This window comes from Somniosus microcephalus, chromosome 20 (assembly GCF_052327205.1).
Source record: "Somniosus microcephalus isolate GS21.2 chromosome 20, FLI_Smic_1.0, whole genome shotgun sequence".
Classification (NCBI taxonomy): domain Eukaryota; kingdom Metazoa; phylum Chordata; class Chondrichthyes; order Squaliformes; family Somniosidae; genus Somniosus; species Somniosus microcephalus.
In genome coordinates this window covers 63985008-64002973 of record NC_141006.1, presented here as the reverse complement: position 1 = coordinate 64002973, position 17966 = coordinate 63985008, and the positions used below count along the sequence as shown (strand labels likewise).

The 17966-nt window shown below is 42.8% G+C and overlaps 1 protein-coding gene and 1 non-coding gene across 15 annotated transcripts in view; both read right to left on the bottom strand.

Annotated features, from left to right (window-relative positions):
- Positions 1–314: 314 nt before the first annotated feature.
- Positions 315–17966, bottom strand: part of pum1 (pumilio RNA-binding family member 1) — a 152607-nt gene continuing 134955 nt past the window's right edge. For all 14 annotated transcript variants that reach the window (XM_085962833.1, XM_085962842.1, XM_085962843.1 and 11 more), the window contains 6 exons: positions 17458–17592; positions 14897–15034; positions 12515–12640; positions 7475–7596; positions 6053–6245; positions 315–3122 (listed from right to left, as the gene is read on the bottom strand). In XM_085962833.1, coding sequence (XP_085818959.1) covers positions 2991–3122; positions 6053–6245; positions 7475–7596; positions 12515–12640; positions 14897–15034; positions 17458–17592 — 846 coding nt within the window. In that variant the 3' untranslated portion in view covers positions 315–2990. The remainder of the gene's footprint in view (positions 3123–6052; positions 6246–7474; positions 7597–12514; positions 12641–14896; positions 15035–17457; positions 17593–17966) is intronic.
- Positions 9434–9570, bottom strand: LOC147103350 (small nucleolar RNA SNORA50). The gene has a single exon (XR_015073017.1). It is a non-coding gene; the product is annotated as a small nucleolar RNA SNORA50 (small nucleolar RNA).

Genomic DNA, 17966 nt, shown 5'->3' with positions numbered 1-17966 from the left:
AATGACAACCACTCTGATTTTGTTTAATCTTTGACTTTAAAAGGCATGCCTCTTCTCGCACAAGTTCATTCTCACTGGGAGGCCGAATGTTGATTGGAAAGAACTGTACGCTAACAGTATTCCAGAAGGCAATGGAAACTGCAAGAGTTTTGTAGAGGAATACTGCAGTCTTCAAAGAAATTGCTCATTTCAAAAAGTTCAATTTTTTTTTTGAGCTGAACACATTTTTTGAAGGTTTGACAGATAGTGGGAGATTGTCTTTTCACAAAATTTAAAAACATAACTTGATTGCAAAAAACATCTTCACTACTGACTCAAAACAAGATTGCCAATTTAAAAGATACACATTTTACATTCAAGATTTTGATACACATTTCACAGATGTCAAATGGCGTGACCTGGTAGCCACACTGAAAAAAGCTTTAAAAAAAAAGGGAACTTCATTTCTGACTCTTTTCCCCCTCTGCAGAATTACCCAGGTATAAATTAAGCTCCATTGAAAGCCTGCAACCCACACACAGAGCAGACGCACCAAGCCTCAGGTTGGAACCTTGATCGTTGCAGAGTTCACTGGTCTCAGCCAGGGTAGCAGTGCAATCGGACTGCGCTCCTTTGCAAGAGGCACCGACAGAAAAGCAAACATTGACTAGGGTCGCTACCGCTAGCTGGAATCCAGTGACTGCGGCTGGAAACGGAGGGCGGACATCCGGCGAGACCTCGCCTGAGATTGCCCCCCTCCCCCGACCACAGTCGAGTGCCCTGCCAATAATCGCCAGGCTCTCACACGAACGGTGGGGAGCCAGAGGACTGTGGGTGCTCATGGAACTGTACCCCAGGGTAAGTTGTCACCTCATGGCGAGAGGAAGAACGTCTTTTAAATAAAAAGGGTATAATTACACAGGAACTCCCAACCCTAAAAATGTTGCAACTAATGTTACGTATAAAATAGCTACCATGGAAACGATTGAATTACTAGCTCTTTTAATGATGTTTTCCAAAAATGTCTAACCAAACCACCCAGAGTTTTTTTTTAAAACACTAGTACAGATTTTAAAGTACTGTTTTTGTTTTCAAAATAAAGAGCACGCATTGTTTTTAGAGACAATCTACACAAGAAAAAAGTTACAAAAAATATTTGCAGAGGCCAAGCATACACAGGTTTGTTAATTATACACATATGGTTACAGGTGTACTTGCAAAAGTTCTTCTGGAAATATACACAAGGCTTTCTGTAAATGTACATCATGAATGTAGTGTTACATTTCTATATTCAAACCAAGTAAATTGACAGTATCATACATTCACTTACAAGTAGACAAAAAATGCAAAATACAGGTATCTTCTGTACAAAAAGGGTAGTCCACACTTTACAAGATGAACAGGAAGTTTCGTTTCCATGGTAACTAGGGTTTCTGCTGCTATGCACAATTTGTTCTACTGTCACAACAAAAAAAACATTACAATATTTGTAAAAGTTCTATGTGAACAGAATTATTAATTTCCCACAACATTTATAAAGGAGAAAGACTACTGTTCCATCGAGTGACAGGTTAAAAAGAAAGCAAGTGTTTTACATTCCCTAAGCTGTATAAAGATAGAACATTTTCCTTCAAAAATTTACTTCTGATTGAAATTTACATTGTACAATACTATATGCTAACGACAAAAGGAAAAGAAATGTGAATATACACTGAAATGCACATTTTGTCTTATTTCTGTTTTCAAAGGGTTAAAGTTGGTTCAAACTTTCCACATTTACATTATAGAGGTTTACAAATGTACAATTGTACAGTCAAATTATGCTCCACTACTAGGGTACATTTTAGATACAGATAGACATCAAATTGCCAAAAAAGGAGAAAAAAAAACTACAAATATATATGCAAAGTCTACAACAATTATACACTACATATTTATAAGCAAGACCAAACGTTTGGTTGGATTTCATTTTTTTTTTCCTGTCTTCCTCATGCTGAACATCTGCAAACAATTCAGCTGCCTTGGCATGTTCGTATTTTTTTGTTTTTGTTTTAATCTTTGCACACCTACCTGTTGAGGGAATAGGAGGCAAGCCGCACACCCTCGTGCACAAAGTTCCGGGAGGGTGCGCACAAACAGAAATTCTGTTCCATGGTTGAATTCAACATGAAAGAGAACCAAACAGCACATCTGGAATTCGAAAGGTGGGAAGGCAGGGAGGCTGGGGCAGTCATGCAAATTATAAAAACAGAGCAGGTATTCAAGATTTAAAAACACCTACAGGTTAAGGGAAATTATGAAAAAAAAGACACTCTAAGTGCCCATTTAATATTTTTTTACAAAATAACTTTCATTTTAAAGTTACTTGTTATATGTTTGAAAACCTGTGTAACTGGTTTAAATATAAATTTGCCAAATAATTGCCAAGAAAAGCTCATGTCCGTAATGAAAAAGATAATTACAAGTAGATTTCAATTTCTTGCATATCTTACTGTCACAGCAGGAGTATATTAGAGCTGAATCTGCATGTAACAAGCCAGATTTCACCAAAAACACCCTGAACTTTTCTACTTTTTGTACATATAAGGGGGTGACAAAAATATCACAATTTTGGTGGATCACATGTACTTTTTTTTATCTTAAACCTTATGTACAACTATTTCTATACATCACTGAGACAAGGTAGAAAAGCAGGGCAGTGATCATTTCTAAAAAAATTAACCAAAAAAAGTGAGAACATCTCCTGGAAAAAATAGGACTTTGGGAATTGCTAAGCATCATATATATATATACATAACAGGCTTAAAATAAAATTTATAAATGCTTTCACCGAAGAAACTAAATTGGTTTGCTTTTTGCTAGCGTGTTATGGCAACCTAAAACCACGGTGTTTTTTTTTTTGTTAAGAGCCTGCAGGGGTGGAGGATTAGGCTGCTGGTTGTCACGTCAGTTAGTCCCCCCAGGAAAGGGAAGTTGAGAGGAGGAGTTATTCCACTTTAAGAAATTCACATTTACAGCATTCCGTTCGGTGGCCCGCCGATTGGGCCCAGGTCCACCCCGTTCTTCATGTAATATTTTTCAAGTTTGGCCAAGATGTGCTTTCCATAGGTGTACTTGCGAAGGGTTGCAATGTGGGGTCTGATCTGGAAAGAGATTTTGAACATCACGTTACTAACGCCACTGGGATAAGAGCTTCCCCTCGCGAGGCGCTGCCGCCGCCACTGACTGACCAGACATCAATTTTGTCGGCGAGGAAGTATTTTATGTCGGGCACAACTCCTGTCAATCAACATTACTACACTGTTGTCACGTCCTTTGGCCACGTGCATCAGGGAATGTTGACGGCAATTTGCATTCAATGCGTTAGGTCAACTGTCAGTGTAGTGGCAGGCTCTGACCGCTAGGTGGCGCGGGCTCCTAAACAGTGTCTCCCAATTCAATCACCATCGTGTGTTTACAAAAGCTTATTCATCAACTGATTATTGCTCGTCATAAATACATAGTAACAAACTGTTAAGATTGACCCCAACACTCAATACAGTACCAACTTTCCAAGCTTACATCTTCGGTCATCTTCAGTAAACAGAAAATACACAATGGACTATCTTTTTAAAAACAGTTTGGCTGTAATAAAACACAACAAAGCATTGAAAAAACACAGGTCTACATCTCCTTAATAGACTGAAGCTATCTCAAACACTCCTGCTGTATTAAATTGTAAAAATAGCTCCCGCGCTGGCTCAGTTGGTTAAAACAATGAGTTGTTGAGCCTGAAAGACTAGGAAGTCCTCACATAGGATCCCCAATCGAGACAGCTGCTCTCAACCAGGGTGGCAGTATGCATAGTATAACTGGCCTGTGAGGGAGGGCTACATGGCCAGGGATCCCTCTCCTGATTGATAATCGGGGACTACTGCAGGTTCATCCTTTGCTTACATATGAAGAATGGGCCACTTGGACAAGGTAACAGAGGGTGACTGACAATGTTATACCCATCTACATTACTGCTAATCTTATCAAATGCAGACTTACCCGTGAACACCCAGTTATACATGGGACTTAACAGCCACCGGTTCGGAAACAGGGACATTTTACAGTAAAATTTCAGTGACTGAAAGCCCCCTGGCTGGCTTGGAAAAGAGTTTTAGGAATCGGGAGCATTGGCATTGACATTTTAATCTTTGGGCTGTGTATCAGCAAGTACCATCGCTTTCAGTAAAAGAAACACCTTTGCAGGAATAGGTGCTGTAATGGCCACACTCAGCCGGCAGGATCCAATGAACAGAAAATGTGTTTGTGTTTTCTCTCATCTAGAAAAATCTTACATCTGCGTGCGCACACACACACTACCTGCCAACATTTCCCATTATAAACTCCTATCTCCACATTTGTAATGTGAGACTCGTGTTGCAACGACACCCTGTGTGGAGATGCTGCCACACCACCACTGGCAGAAGGGTGCAACTACAGCGAGGACGAGTTTCCATAGGCAGTTGGCATTATAAACGTGGACCCGGAAAATAATAAAAATACATGGCCATTAAGAATGTATGACTTTAGAATGGGGACTGAATTATGTTTGCGCATCCTGATGCCTTTATCTCCTGCTCTCAAACACTGCTTCACCTGAAGACTGCGCATGGTCTGGACTCCCGTGCGTGACTGACTTGAAGGCAAGAAAGTTCAGAGTGGCACACGTACACTGCAAACGGAGAGAGAATTGCTCACGTTCACTGCTGGTCTAGAGAGTCAAATTATACTGCCTTTTCCAAACTCATCCTCACTTCCTCTTTCTGAAGCAGATTTACAAGCTGCAAGACCTTCTGACATAACTACCCCTCGATAGGAGAGAGGAGTTTGCAGCCAGAACAGATGACAAACTGTACCATGGATCTGCAATTCAGGTTTGAAACCATCAGCTGCAATGCTAAAGTTGATGAGTAATTGCACCCTAACTGATACACTGTCAGCTTGGCTTAGCAGTAGCACTCTCAACTCTGCGTCAATAGGTCGTGGGATCAAGCCCTACCCCAATGACTTAAGCACATAATCTAGGCTGACATTCCAATGCAACACTGAGGAGAACTTCTTTCAGAGGTTCCATCTTCCGGACGACATGTTAAATCGAGGCCCCACCTGACTGGTTAGGATGTAAAAGATCCCATGGCATGATTCAAAGAAGAGCAGGGGAGTTCTCCAGGTGTCCTGGCCAAAATCTCTTCCGCAACTAACAACCCAAAATAAATTAACTGGGCATTTAACTCATTGCCGTTTGTGGGGCTTGGTTGCATGTGGACTGACCGCCACATTTCCCTTTATAACAGTGATTACACTGCAAAATTCATCAATGCAGTGCCTTGGGAGATCTTAAAGATGTGACAGGCACTATATAAATGCAAATTCTTCCTTTCTTTGAAATAAAATCCACAATTGACAGAACACTTTTTTATGTATTACGTTAGAAGATTAAGAAATTGCCACCAGTTTACTGTGGTCATTCCACTTCTCATTCAAAAAACAATCTCAAATCCATCCAGAGAGTATGATTACGCTGCAGCAGGTGAATTAGTGTGACACGCAAGTGCAGCTGAAGAAGCGACTGCCAGTGGGCACATTACTGCACCAGTTTCACATTGCAGAGTTCAGGATCTGCAGCTTTTGACATAAGGATCACGACAATATGGCACAAGAACCACAAGCCACTGGGAATAACATTCCCTCGAAACAAACAGGAAGATACACCCCACAGCTACACTGCACTTCCCTCACTGTTGAATCAGCAGAGTATCAGTATTTATTGGCTTGTAAATTTACTGGAGATTTTTCTGATTTTGGAAAATCACTAACTTGTGTGTCTTTGAATTGTTCATATAATACTAAACAAATTACTGCTTGTATATTTTATTTTTCACATTTTACATACAGAAACAAAAATATTCCATTAAAAAGCATAGTAGATAGAAGGAAGGCTTTACAGTTAGTTCTTCTCTGAACCTCTGGCAATTTAAAGACATACAATTCCGATGATTCAATGCAAGTCCAACGTGTGTTTAAAAACTGGAATCAAACCTACCTTGTGCATCACAATTTTGCGTTGGGCTGGTTCTGCCACATCAATCATCTTCTGTACCACGTAGTTTGCATACTGGTCCTTCATCATAGTGTATAAGGCACTGTGAGGACCATCGTTAATACTGCACACTTCATCAATCAGCAGGGCTCGCTCGGCACGAGAGGCGTGGGTCACACATTTCTCAACAACATTGCTGCAAAACAAAAGGAGTCCATGGTGGTGATATTTGACCAGTCCAGTCTCTCGTGCAGGAAACTTTGTGCTATCCAGCACCGACGGGACCGAGCTGTTGCTGTTCCCACCAGCGTTAATGTTGAAGCATACGGAGCTTTTCATCTCCGTATCTGACAACAAACACTGTTGCTTAGCAACAGCTTCTAAACAGTCGGCCCATACCTTGGAAGCATCTCTGTAGCTTAGCAACAGCTTCAGAGAGACTTTGCAGAGCCTGACTGTTGAAAAAAGCCATGAGAAGAAAAAAAAACTAACAAAACGGCTCCTGATTTTTGCCGGTGGCTCGAGCTTGCCGGACATTTAGCCTCCGGATAACACAAAGTTTCCTCTACTACTAGGAGGAGAGACCTAATAGAGCTATTGAAAATTACATGGGGTTTTGATAGCGCAAGTAGGAAGAAACTGTTTCCTCTGGCAAGTGGGTTGGTAACCAGAGGTCATAGATTTAAAATAATTGGCGAAAGATCTAGAGGGGAAGTGAGGAGAAATTATTTCAGAGGGTTATGATCTGGAACGCACTACCATAGGAACTTTCAACAGGCAATGGGACATGTACTTGAAGAGGACTAATCTGCAGGGTTATTGGGGAGAAAGCTGGGGTCTGGGACTAAATTGGACAGCTCTTTCAAAGAGGCATGATGGCCCTCTTCTGTGCTGTGAGCTTCTATGAAGGGGACTGTCACTGGAGACAGAGGGCAAAGTACTGTTCAAGCCAAGAATTACCATCCCAGTTTAAATTTTTTATTTTTAATCCTCTCCGACACAGAAACACCAAAGCAACTAAAAGAAATACTGGGAACTAGATAGCCCCCAGCCAGTCCACATTCTTCGGGACATTGGGAAAACCAGTCTCCGCACTGCACAAAGTTTGTTGGCTGCTGAAAGTCACATCTCTCAACAGTTTGGAGAATCTGTAACATTAACTTCAGGTGGGTTGAGGGGGAAAAAGGAGGAAGAGTGTGTATACTGCACAATGAAAGTCATCGCCCTACTGCCAATAATTTCCAAAATGTGGGTAAAATTCCTGAAATTCTTCTCAAGTCACTGTAAACCAGTGGCCCTGATTAAATGGAAGAGCAGTCCCACTGCACGATAGGCCAGACCTCTGGAAAGTCAGTGGCCCCGATTCAAAGTTCAACTAATCCTGCATCAGGAGGGACAACCAGAATGTCGGAAGTTACACAGTACCTGGCAAACTTGTGCTGGCTCAAAGCCAAGACATTTCCTCTGATTTCGGACACAATCTTGCTCTTATCCTCAGGGCGGCCATGTTCCAGGACATGTTGAATGACATAATTTCCATACTGATCCTGTAAGGACAAGAAATGAATATATTCAATTAACACTGGGATCTGTAATCGTCATCATCCCAGGTACTTTAATGCTTTCCTTGGGTGCAAATTAGATTGGCACAATGATGATGCTTGAATGGATATTTAAAAAATGTACTCATCCTGAACATTTGGGAAGTAACAAATCCACAATGATGAGATTAAACTGGTATTATCCCATGTTAATTACACAATCAACGTTTAAGAGGCAAAGTTAATCAGAGACTTAGTTAAAATTAATGCTCACACTGCTAGTTTCCATTTACTGACCGGGCTTGGAACCAAAGACAGGCAAATGCTCCGGGCCTTCAGAAACAAACCACTGGGAGGTGTGCAAGGTGATTTACCTTTCGATTTTCCTTTCCGTACAAGTGATTGTTTAATGCACCTGATGAATCTGAGGGAATCCCAGTCACAAACCAGTATTCTCCCCCACTATCCAAAATCTAATGCAGTCTCAAAGCTCACCACATCGGCACCTGCTGAGTATTCGGATTGTGTCGAGCCACTGAAAGGAGACACCAAGCGCAAGGTTACACCAAGCGCAAGGCTAACCACTGTAGTGTCGGCAATGAGGAAAAATTTAAACAATTTGTCTTCTGTTGCTAGATAGCGTTGGCGGAGGTTTGCAAACATTCTCTACCCCAAATCCTTGGGGCCGGGTACGCTGCAAGGACCAAGGAGAAAAGAACTTCCGAAGAAATTATCGAGGCTAATAGTTGCAACTTATGGACAAGTAAAGGTGCATGCAGGTGGTTTCCCGATCACGTTAAAAACAGCTACACCTAATCAAAGTCCCATCTCAATTCTAAAAGCCTGATCAAATATTTCTACACTAAAGAGAAATGTTTCTTTTAAGTGCAGAATGTATACAGGCACAAGACCGGCAAACACTGGTGGTTGCTGTTGTGATCAGACATTAAAAAAAACCATTCATTTGGGCTCGACGGAAAAATAAACAAGAATGAGAGGAAATCTATGCTCCCAATGCACTGATTGTGAAAGGGGTCAGAATCCAGTTTCTCGTGCACACAGGATAACTGTGATATTATTGCTGACACTAATTAAGCATTTTTAGGTTTCTTTAAAAAGTTACAGTGCAGTGAATATGAATTTCTCCTGCGTGAATTGGCATTCCATGGCACCTCTCCTTCACTGTGTTTAAATAGAGAGTGAGAGATAAAGATACTAAGATGCTTGCAGGAGAGCTACATCATTGACTTTGCTTTTCTGTGAAGGATCCGGGGAAGGAAGAAGAATTTTAAATCATAAAACAGTCGAGTAACTTTATGGCAACTTAAACATTACTGCGCGAGAGAGGACAGAGAGAGATGGAGATGTGCTGGGTTTGAGAATATGTTGAATTCATCTCAAGATGCCCAGATTTTTCTTCTACTATTGAAGTTATTTATCCCCATCACCAAAGATCAACACCCTAAAACGTGAACCGTGTTTCTCTCTCCACAGATGCTGCCTTCACCTGCTGAGCAATGTTCACTCGAATTTTGTTCAGGCTGTGCGGGCCATTCAACATACCGCGCATGCACGGTTATTGTATTGAAAAGTCGGCTGCGCGGGGTCCCTGGAGCGCGGCGCAGCCTAGACAGAGAACATGGCTGCTGCGTATTTCCGGCATTTTGTTTTTATTTCAAATTTCCAGCATCTGCAGTATTTTGCTTTTGTTTAATTACTTATCCTGAATCAGCAGGAACAACTAAAATGTCCTCACAGTGCCTTCCTTATGAAGTCAACAATCCTCAAATATTTACTTCTAACTAATAGCAGCTCTGAAGGGTTGCTGTTTCCCATGCCAGCAGTATGTCACTTGTCCTTAAAAGAACAGCCCAGTGTTCAATGCTGAGAAGCTCCAGTTATCACAAGCATTTACTGTAGCACCGTTGCTTGGCCTGCAACACTACAAATCAATGCATCACAGGTTCAAATACAGTGCATGATCAGAATTCCTGGTAACACCCAAAGAGAGAGGGGAAGGAGTAAGAGACTGAGATGGAGATGTGTTTGGTATGAGAATATGCTGAATTCACCTTAGATGCCCAGATTTTTCTGCCTCCACCACCCTCAGGCAGTACATTCCAGATCCTAACCACTCGCTGCGTAAAAATGTTTTTCCTCATGTCGCCTTTGGATCTTTTGTCAATCACCTTAAATCTGTGTCCTCTGGTTCTTGACCCTTCCGCCAATGGGAACAGTTTCTCTCTACCTAGACCCCTCATGATTTTGAGCACCTCTATCAAATCTCCTCTCAATCTTCTCTGCTCTAATGAGAACAACCTCAGCTTCTCCAGTCTAGCCATGTAACTGAAGTCCCTCATCCCTGGAAGCATTCTTGTAAATCTTTTCTGCACCCTCTCTAGCGCCTTCACATCCTTCCTAAAGTGCGGTGCCTAGAATTGGACACAATACTCCGGTTGTGGCCGAACCAGTGTTTTAAAAAGGTTCATCATAACTTCCTTGCTTTTGTACTCTGTGCCTCTATTTATGAAGCCCAGGATCCCTTATGTTTTTTAACCGCTTTCTCAATCTGCCCTGCCACCTTCAACTATTTGTGCACACATACCCCCAGGTCTCTCTGTTCCTGCACCCCCTTCAGTTTATATTGCCTCTCCTTGTTCTTCCTACCAAAATGTATCACTACGCACTTTTCGGTGTTAAATTTCATCTGCCATGTGTCCGCCCATTTCACCAGCCTGTTGATGTCCTCTTGAAGTCTATGCCTATCCTATCCTCCTCTCTGTTCAATATACTTTCAAGTTTTGTGTCAACTGCAAATTTTGAAATAGTGCCCTGTACACCAAAGTCCAATTCATTAATATATATCAAGGGAGCGTATAAATACTCGGGCACGGGCCCAGCTTGCGCAGGACATTCTTAACAGGAACTAGTGAAGGACACAACTAGACCTCCATGTTGTAAAACAGTTGATTAAAGCTTTGTCTAACGCTTAGACCAAGTGCCTAGTAGTTTTCTTACGTCACACTACATGATGCAGCACAAAGTCAGTCAGAGCAGAAGGTTTGATTCCTGGTCTGTGCTAACTGAATTGATCGCAGGCAAGGCAGGAATTGGGAGTACAGTTCGGTTTGGGGCGGGGAAACAAACAGGAAGGGTTCCAATTCCTGATCGTGATCCAGTGACAGTGCGCACGACAGCCGTCAGGCAAGGACAGCATCAAGTTCAGTTACAGGGCCCTAAGTGGGACAATAGCCTACGCTCATCGCCTGGACGCACGTGAAGAATAACCGCTTGCACAAAGTGTCAGAAAGTAACCGTCATCCAAAGAGAAATGGTGCCACACACACACACAACACAAGAGCAAAATGCTGCGGATGCTGGAAATCTGAAACAGAAAACGCTGGGAACCACTCAGCAGGTTAGGCAGCATCAAGGTGAGAGAAACAGAGTTAACGTTTCAGGTCGATGACCCTTCGTCAGAACTGGAAAAAGTTGGAGAAGTAACAGATTTTTAAGCAAGTGTAGGGGGCAGGGAACGGGAGCTGGGGAGGAAAGAACAAAAGGGAAGGTCTGTGATAGGCTGGAAGGCAGGAGAGATTAAAAGACAAAAGGGATGATGGTGCAAGGCAAAAGGAGAGGTAATGGGACAAGTTAAGAAACAAAAGATGACCCTAGATGAGATATAAATGGCAATGGCAGAATCATCAACAGCTGCCATGTGAGAGAAAAAAGAAATAGGGGCTGAGGTTACAGTCTGAAATTGTTGAACTCTATGTTGAGTCCAGAAGGCTGTAAAGTGCCTAATCGAAACAGTGCCTTCGAGTTGGGGGTGGGCAGAAAGAAATGCCATAAAAAACACTCACCGTCACATTGATTGTCAACTTCAGTAAACTTGCATTTACATTTTAAACAAACAGGATTTATATATATAGAAAAAGGGTTCAGCGGATGAATTGCTTCACTGACCACCGAGCCTGGTGAGCCACAGATAAATACAGCGATGGCGGTCATCGATTCGTACTAGTGCTGCAACAAAAACAGGCACAAAGCTGGTCTGCGCCGTAGCTATAGTTGGTGACAACTGTTTCACGACAGCTTTGAACTGGTGCAGGACACTGGCATCAGGGAAGTGCCCCGAATAGGAACTGTTTCAGTGGGATTAATTGGCCCTGAATTAAAATGTAGATAAAAACAAACAAACTGTTTAGCTTTGAAACTGAGCCTTATGTAGGCGATTTGAAGATTTAGCAATATGTTCAAATTTCCTGTGATTATATATACCTGGGCATTGCATTTGCATTCTTTCCACCTGTAGAACCAGCCATCTATGAAAAGTTACTGGTTAAACCCTGGAGCTCCCCAGTAGGCACAGCTGGTTAAGGAAGTGAAAAGCTGAGCCTTACCGACTGGGAAGATCCCATGTTTGATTCCCAAGCTGTAGCGAGAAGGCTAGGGGCAGCAGCTAACAGGCAGACCCGGAGTTCTTTTTTGGTAATGGTGGAAAATTAGCCACGGGTTCCCAAACCAGATCATTATCTAGTAACCCCTGCTGGGAGCGAGCATGCGCGGAAGAACTGGGCTCGGCTGTGACGAGCTTCATGGTTGAGTGGCCTGCTGACACTCCATAATATCAATACTCTTGAACTGTAAACCAAGCACACCAGAAGAGAGTCTCGGGTCAGCGTGTAGTCTGATGTGCACGACTATATTAATGCAGGTCAGGATTCAGAGCCACTGTCTAGCAGGGCTGCTACATTTTGAAGTGGGTCAGATGTCATGGTTTATCTGAGACACTTCAATTGGGAAACATAACAGTCAGTGTTGAGTCTTGCTTCTCTTATCTGTACCGCCCCGGCCAGTGTGCAGAGTTACAGCAACATATATAGCCAGCTGCCTTAGTCTCAGTGTGAATGAGGGCACATACCTGAACTAACTGCTCAGTATGCTGATGGAGCTCCTCCAGAATAGGCAATGTCTGCTCAGGCATGCAATGCTCCAAGATCCGCTGGATAACACGGCAGCCATATGGATGAGTCGATAGGGCAAACACCTTTTGGACAAAATCAAACAGCTTAGCAACGGGTTTTAATGGGGGGAAAACGGTTTAAAGCAGCATGCACAGAGTAAATGTATGGCATATCAAAAATCATCATTTTGTTTATTACCGTAAGATGGCAACCTATCCAGAAAGACTACACAGTCCGATCACATTATCGAACTGCTTAAGTGATTCCAATGGGTTGCCTCAACTGCGCTACCAAAGTCCAATCTATGCGCTGATCACTCCGTGTGAAGAATTTTCCTAGTTTGCACCTTTGAAGTAGTGTTTCAGCTCCACCTTTTCCCACCATTTACTGTCTTATATACCTAGAAGATCATCTCTCAGTCACCTCCTTTCAAGAATAAATGCCCAAATTTCTCCAGGCTTTGCTGATAACCACAACCTGTCACAAGGGATCTGTTTTGAGGCTCTTCTCTAAAGCATCTCCACAGCTTGAATACCTCATCTTTTTCAAAAGGCCACTTAAGAATTAGGAGTAGCCCATAAGGCCCATTAAGCCTGCTCCGCCATTCAATAAGATCATGGCTGATCTTCTACATCAACACTTTCTCGCCCGATCCCCATGCCCTTGACTCCCCCTAGAGTCCAAAAATCTATCGATCTCAGCCTTGAATATACTCAACAGCTTAGCATCCACAGCCCTCTGGGGCAGAGAACTCCAAAGATTCACCACCCTCTGAGTGAAGAAATTCCTCCTCATCTCAGTCTTAAATGGCCGACCCCTTATCCCGAGACTATGCCCCCGAGTTCGAGACTCTCCAGCCAGGGGAAACAATCTCTCAGCATCTACCCTGTCACTCCCCCTCAGAATCTTACATGTTTCAATGAGATCACCTCATTCTTCTAAACTGCAGAGAGTATCGGCCCATTCTACACAATCTCTCCTTACAGGACATCCCCCTCACCCCAGGGATCAATCTAGTGAACCTTCATTGCACCGCTTCTAAGGCAAGTGTGTCCTTTCTCAGTTAAGGAGACCAAAACTGTGCACAGTGCTCCAGGTGTGGTCTCACCAAAACGCTGTACAATTGTAGTAAGACTTCCTCACTCTTGTACTCCAATCCCCTTGCAATAAAGGCCAACCTGCTATTTGCCTTCCTAATTGCTTGTTGTCTCTGTGTTTCCTGTACGAGGACACCTAAATCTCTCTGAACACCAACATTTCATAGTTTCTCACCATTTAAAAAAATATTCTGTTTTTCTATTCTTCCTAACAAAGTGAATAACCTCACATTTCCCCACATTATACTCCATCTGCCACCTTATTGCGCGCTCCCTTAACCTATCTATATCCCTTTGCAGGCTCTTTGTGTCGTCCTCACAGCTTACTTTCCCACATTCAGGTCATACACATTGTATCTATCCCACTCATACTTCACTCATCTATTTTACTACTAAATATATAGTTCTATACTGTCTTGCACTAGTCACCATCTTGCAACTTAAAATACAAAGCCACGTTGTTGAATATCCCACCAGACAGAGCCCCTCATTTGTGATTTCCGAATGACTAACATGCATTTACAATTCCTCTAAAAAGGGATGCATAATAATGCTCACTGTACATTGCAACGCACGAGAGGACTCATAATTAAATCCTCATTAACACCGAGGTGAAAACGTATTTCATAAAGGTCATTTACACATACCATCATTACACTGGGTTAGTACAAGTAGTCCCTTTTTTTCCTGACCACATTATTAAATCAGTGCTACACAGCTTAGAACTAACTGTCAAAAAATACAACTATTCTGAAAGTGCATCTGAAGGATCATTTTAATTTGTATCGAACTTATTTGCTTTTCCGTTGTACTGTAACATATAACTTGGAACCTTCCTATGTATACTAGCTCGGTTTAGAAAATGGAACTGGAGCTCTGATGCTTTGCTTGGTGAAACCAGTGTGTAACTGAGCCAGCCTAGGTTTGATTCCTGGACTGTGCCGAGAGCTGGCCTTCGCTGCAGTGGGATTAAAGGCAATACATCTAGCCTCATCACCCAAGGGTTCCCATTCCTGATTGCCAGTGTTGGGCGAGGACAATATCAGGCTCACCTGTGATGCGCCCCCGCCCCCCGCAAAGTTGAACAGCATATTGATACCATCTATCTAGGTTCACACACAACGAATGGCCACGTGGGTGAGGTGCCAGCAGTACCGCAGCCCAGCAGAAATCCGTGCAAGTCAATGTATGGGAGGGACAAAATTAGCCACAAAACACAATCAGTTTCTCAGCAGGTCCTACCTGTCCTTGGAAAGCATCAATGATAAATTGCAGAGATTGTGGCTGTACACATTCAATGCACTTCTGTACCACATGGTTCCCATTCTGATCTTTGACGCATTTCAGGACATGCCCATCAAGCTCCTTCACCATTTCATTCTGTATACCATAGGGGAGATGCAGAAAGTAACATTGATAAAGATTACGTTTTAAGTCAAACATTCCCTGCTGGATTAGGTCAATGACCAAACTCATTATCTCTCACAAATTATACAGATATTTTTATCTTCTCATTTCTTGGTGTTTTATAGATCTTTTAACATTCCATTCTTTGATGAAAGTCTACCTTCAAGACTCAGTCATTTTAAACTGATGAAATCAGCCCCATATATCAATTAATGTATGAAGCACATTCAGGGTTGTGAAATGTGCATTCTGTAGCTGAATGAAAAATTAATTTAAGTCAATATTTCCAAATATCCAAAACAAACTCACAGCTCCCCTCTGGCAAAGCTCACCATAAGTCAAGGGAAGCACTCTGTAAGGAGGGGAAATTATCTGATATAACGCAGAATATATTATCGTGGCGCTATATTTTTGCCATTCTGGGGAATAAGGTACATGTCAATTAGAAATAAATGAGAATGCTGGTTAAAATAAGTGCCAAATAGATTAAAATGTAGCTAGAAACTTAAATAATTTTTTTTTATTTTTTAAATTCATTCATGGGATGCAGGCATCACTGGCAAGGCCAGCATTTATTGCCCATCCCTAATTGTCCTCGAGAAGGTGGTGGTGAGCCGCCTTCTTGAACTGCTGCAGTCCGTGTGGTGAAGGTAGTCCCACAGTGCTGTTAGGGAGGGAGTTTCAGGATTTTGACCCAGCGACGATGAAGGATCGGCGATATACTTCTAAGTCAGGATGGTGTGTGACTTGGAGGGGAACTTGGAGGTGGTGGTGTTCCCACGCGCCTGCTGCCCTTGTCCTTCTAGGTGGTAGACGTCGCGGGTTTGGGAGGTGCTGCCCAAGAAGCCTTGGCGAGTTGCTGCAGTGCATCTTGTAGATGGTACACACTGCAGCCATGGTACGTCGGTGGTGGAGGGAGTTAATGTTTAAGATGACGGATGGGGTGCCAATCAAGCGGGCTGCTTTGTCCTGGATGGTGTCGAGCTTCGTGAGTGTTGTTGGAGCTGCACTCCTCCAGGCACATGGAAAGTGTTCCATCACACTCCTTACTTGTGCCTTGTAGATGGTGGAAAGGCTTTAGGGAGTCAGGAGGTGAGTCACTCGACGCAGAATACCCAGCAGCCTCTGACCTGCTTTTGTAGCCAAAGTATTTATGTGGCTGACCCAGTTAAGTTTCTGGTCAATGGTGACCCCCAAGATGTTGATGGTGGGGGATTCGCCGATGGTAATGCCATTGAATGTCATGGGGAGGTTGTTAGACTCTCTCTCGCTGGAGATAGTCATTGCCTGGCACGAATGTGACTTGCCACTTATCAGCCCAAGCCTGAATGTCGTCCCGGTCTTGCTGCATACGGCCACGGGCTGCTTCATCAACTGAGGAGTTGCGAATGGAACTGAACACTGTGCAATCATCAGCGAACATCCCCACTTCTGATCTTATGATGGAGGGAAGGTCATTGATGAAGTAGGTGAAGATGGTTGGGCCTAGGACACTCATAAATGGTTTAGATAAGAGTAAATAAAGAGAAACTGTTTCCAATGGCTGAAGGGTCGATAACCAGATGGTACAAATTTGAGGTGATTGGCAAAAGAACCAGAGGTGACATGAGGAAACATTTTTTTGCACATAGAGTGATTAGGATTTGGAATGCACGGTGGTGGATACAGATTCAATAGTAGCCTTCAAAAGGGAATTGGATAAATACTTAACGGAGAAAACATTTCAGGGATATGGGGAAAGAGCGGGGGAGTGGGACTAACTGGATTGCTCTTCGAAAGACTGGCGCAGACTAGATGGGCCGAATGGCCTCCTTCTGTGCTGTACTATTCTATGATTACAAAAACATGACACTTAGCATACACAAATAATGAAAAAAAGTGGCCCAGGGTTAAGTGTAGTGTGAGGAAAGACAAGCAGTGGTGAGGCAGGCCACTCGAGAGTAAGGTTGTGTGGACTCTAGACAGATTATGTTTTCTGGAAAACAGTTCCCTATGATTTCCTGGCTGGATTAGAGAGCAACAGATACAAATAATTGAATTTAGTTTGAAGTGGGGAGTTTTAAAGAATAAAAAAGTATTTAGATATTTGGCATTAAACAAACATATCTGAAATGCGACTTGCTCCTAACCAGCTTTGCACAGTGAACTGTGAATCAGAAATAAAATTGCTGTCCGAATCAGCTTAGCAAACTGTAGAGGGGAGATTTTCCATTTTGGCACTGCCAGGAAATTCCACACCCAATCGGGGATTTTCCACCCATTAAAATTTAAGGACAGAAAAGTGTGCAATTTTCCCATATATTTGACTCCTAGCATGTGCCCCAGTGGAAAATCTCCTGTAACATGCCCAAAATCAATCCTTGGACCAAGCATTCAAGTTACAAATTCAATCTTACAATGATCTGCTGGTCAGGGGGAATCGATTCCAGAGCCTTCTGTATCACACGGCAGCCGTACATCTGCAGCGCCAAAGAGAGAACGTGTCCACGGATACGCTGAGCTAACGCCAGCTTCTGATCCAAGCTTCCAAACTAGAGGATAGGGAGCACAGCTGAAGTTTTACTGGAACAAATTTAGCCGTACAACCATGTACATGGTAACACTTTTATGTAAAAATCACACAGAATTTACAGCACAGAAAACAGGGCATTCTTCTGCTCCGCACGAGCCTCCTTCCGCCCGGCTTCATCTAACCCTATCTGCACACCCTTCTATTCAATCGCCTCAAGCACGCCTTGTCGTAGCAAGTTCCACATTCTCATTACTCTATGGGTAAAGAAGTTTCTCCCGAATTCTTGTTGAAAACTTCCTCAGAAAATTGAGTGAAACCGGATCAGGCTCATGGTTTGATCATTTTTACCATCTTGTGTTTCAGACCAGTGAGCTGATACAGCAACATTGATGA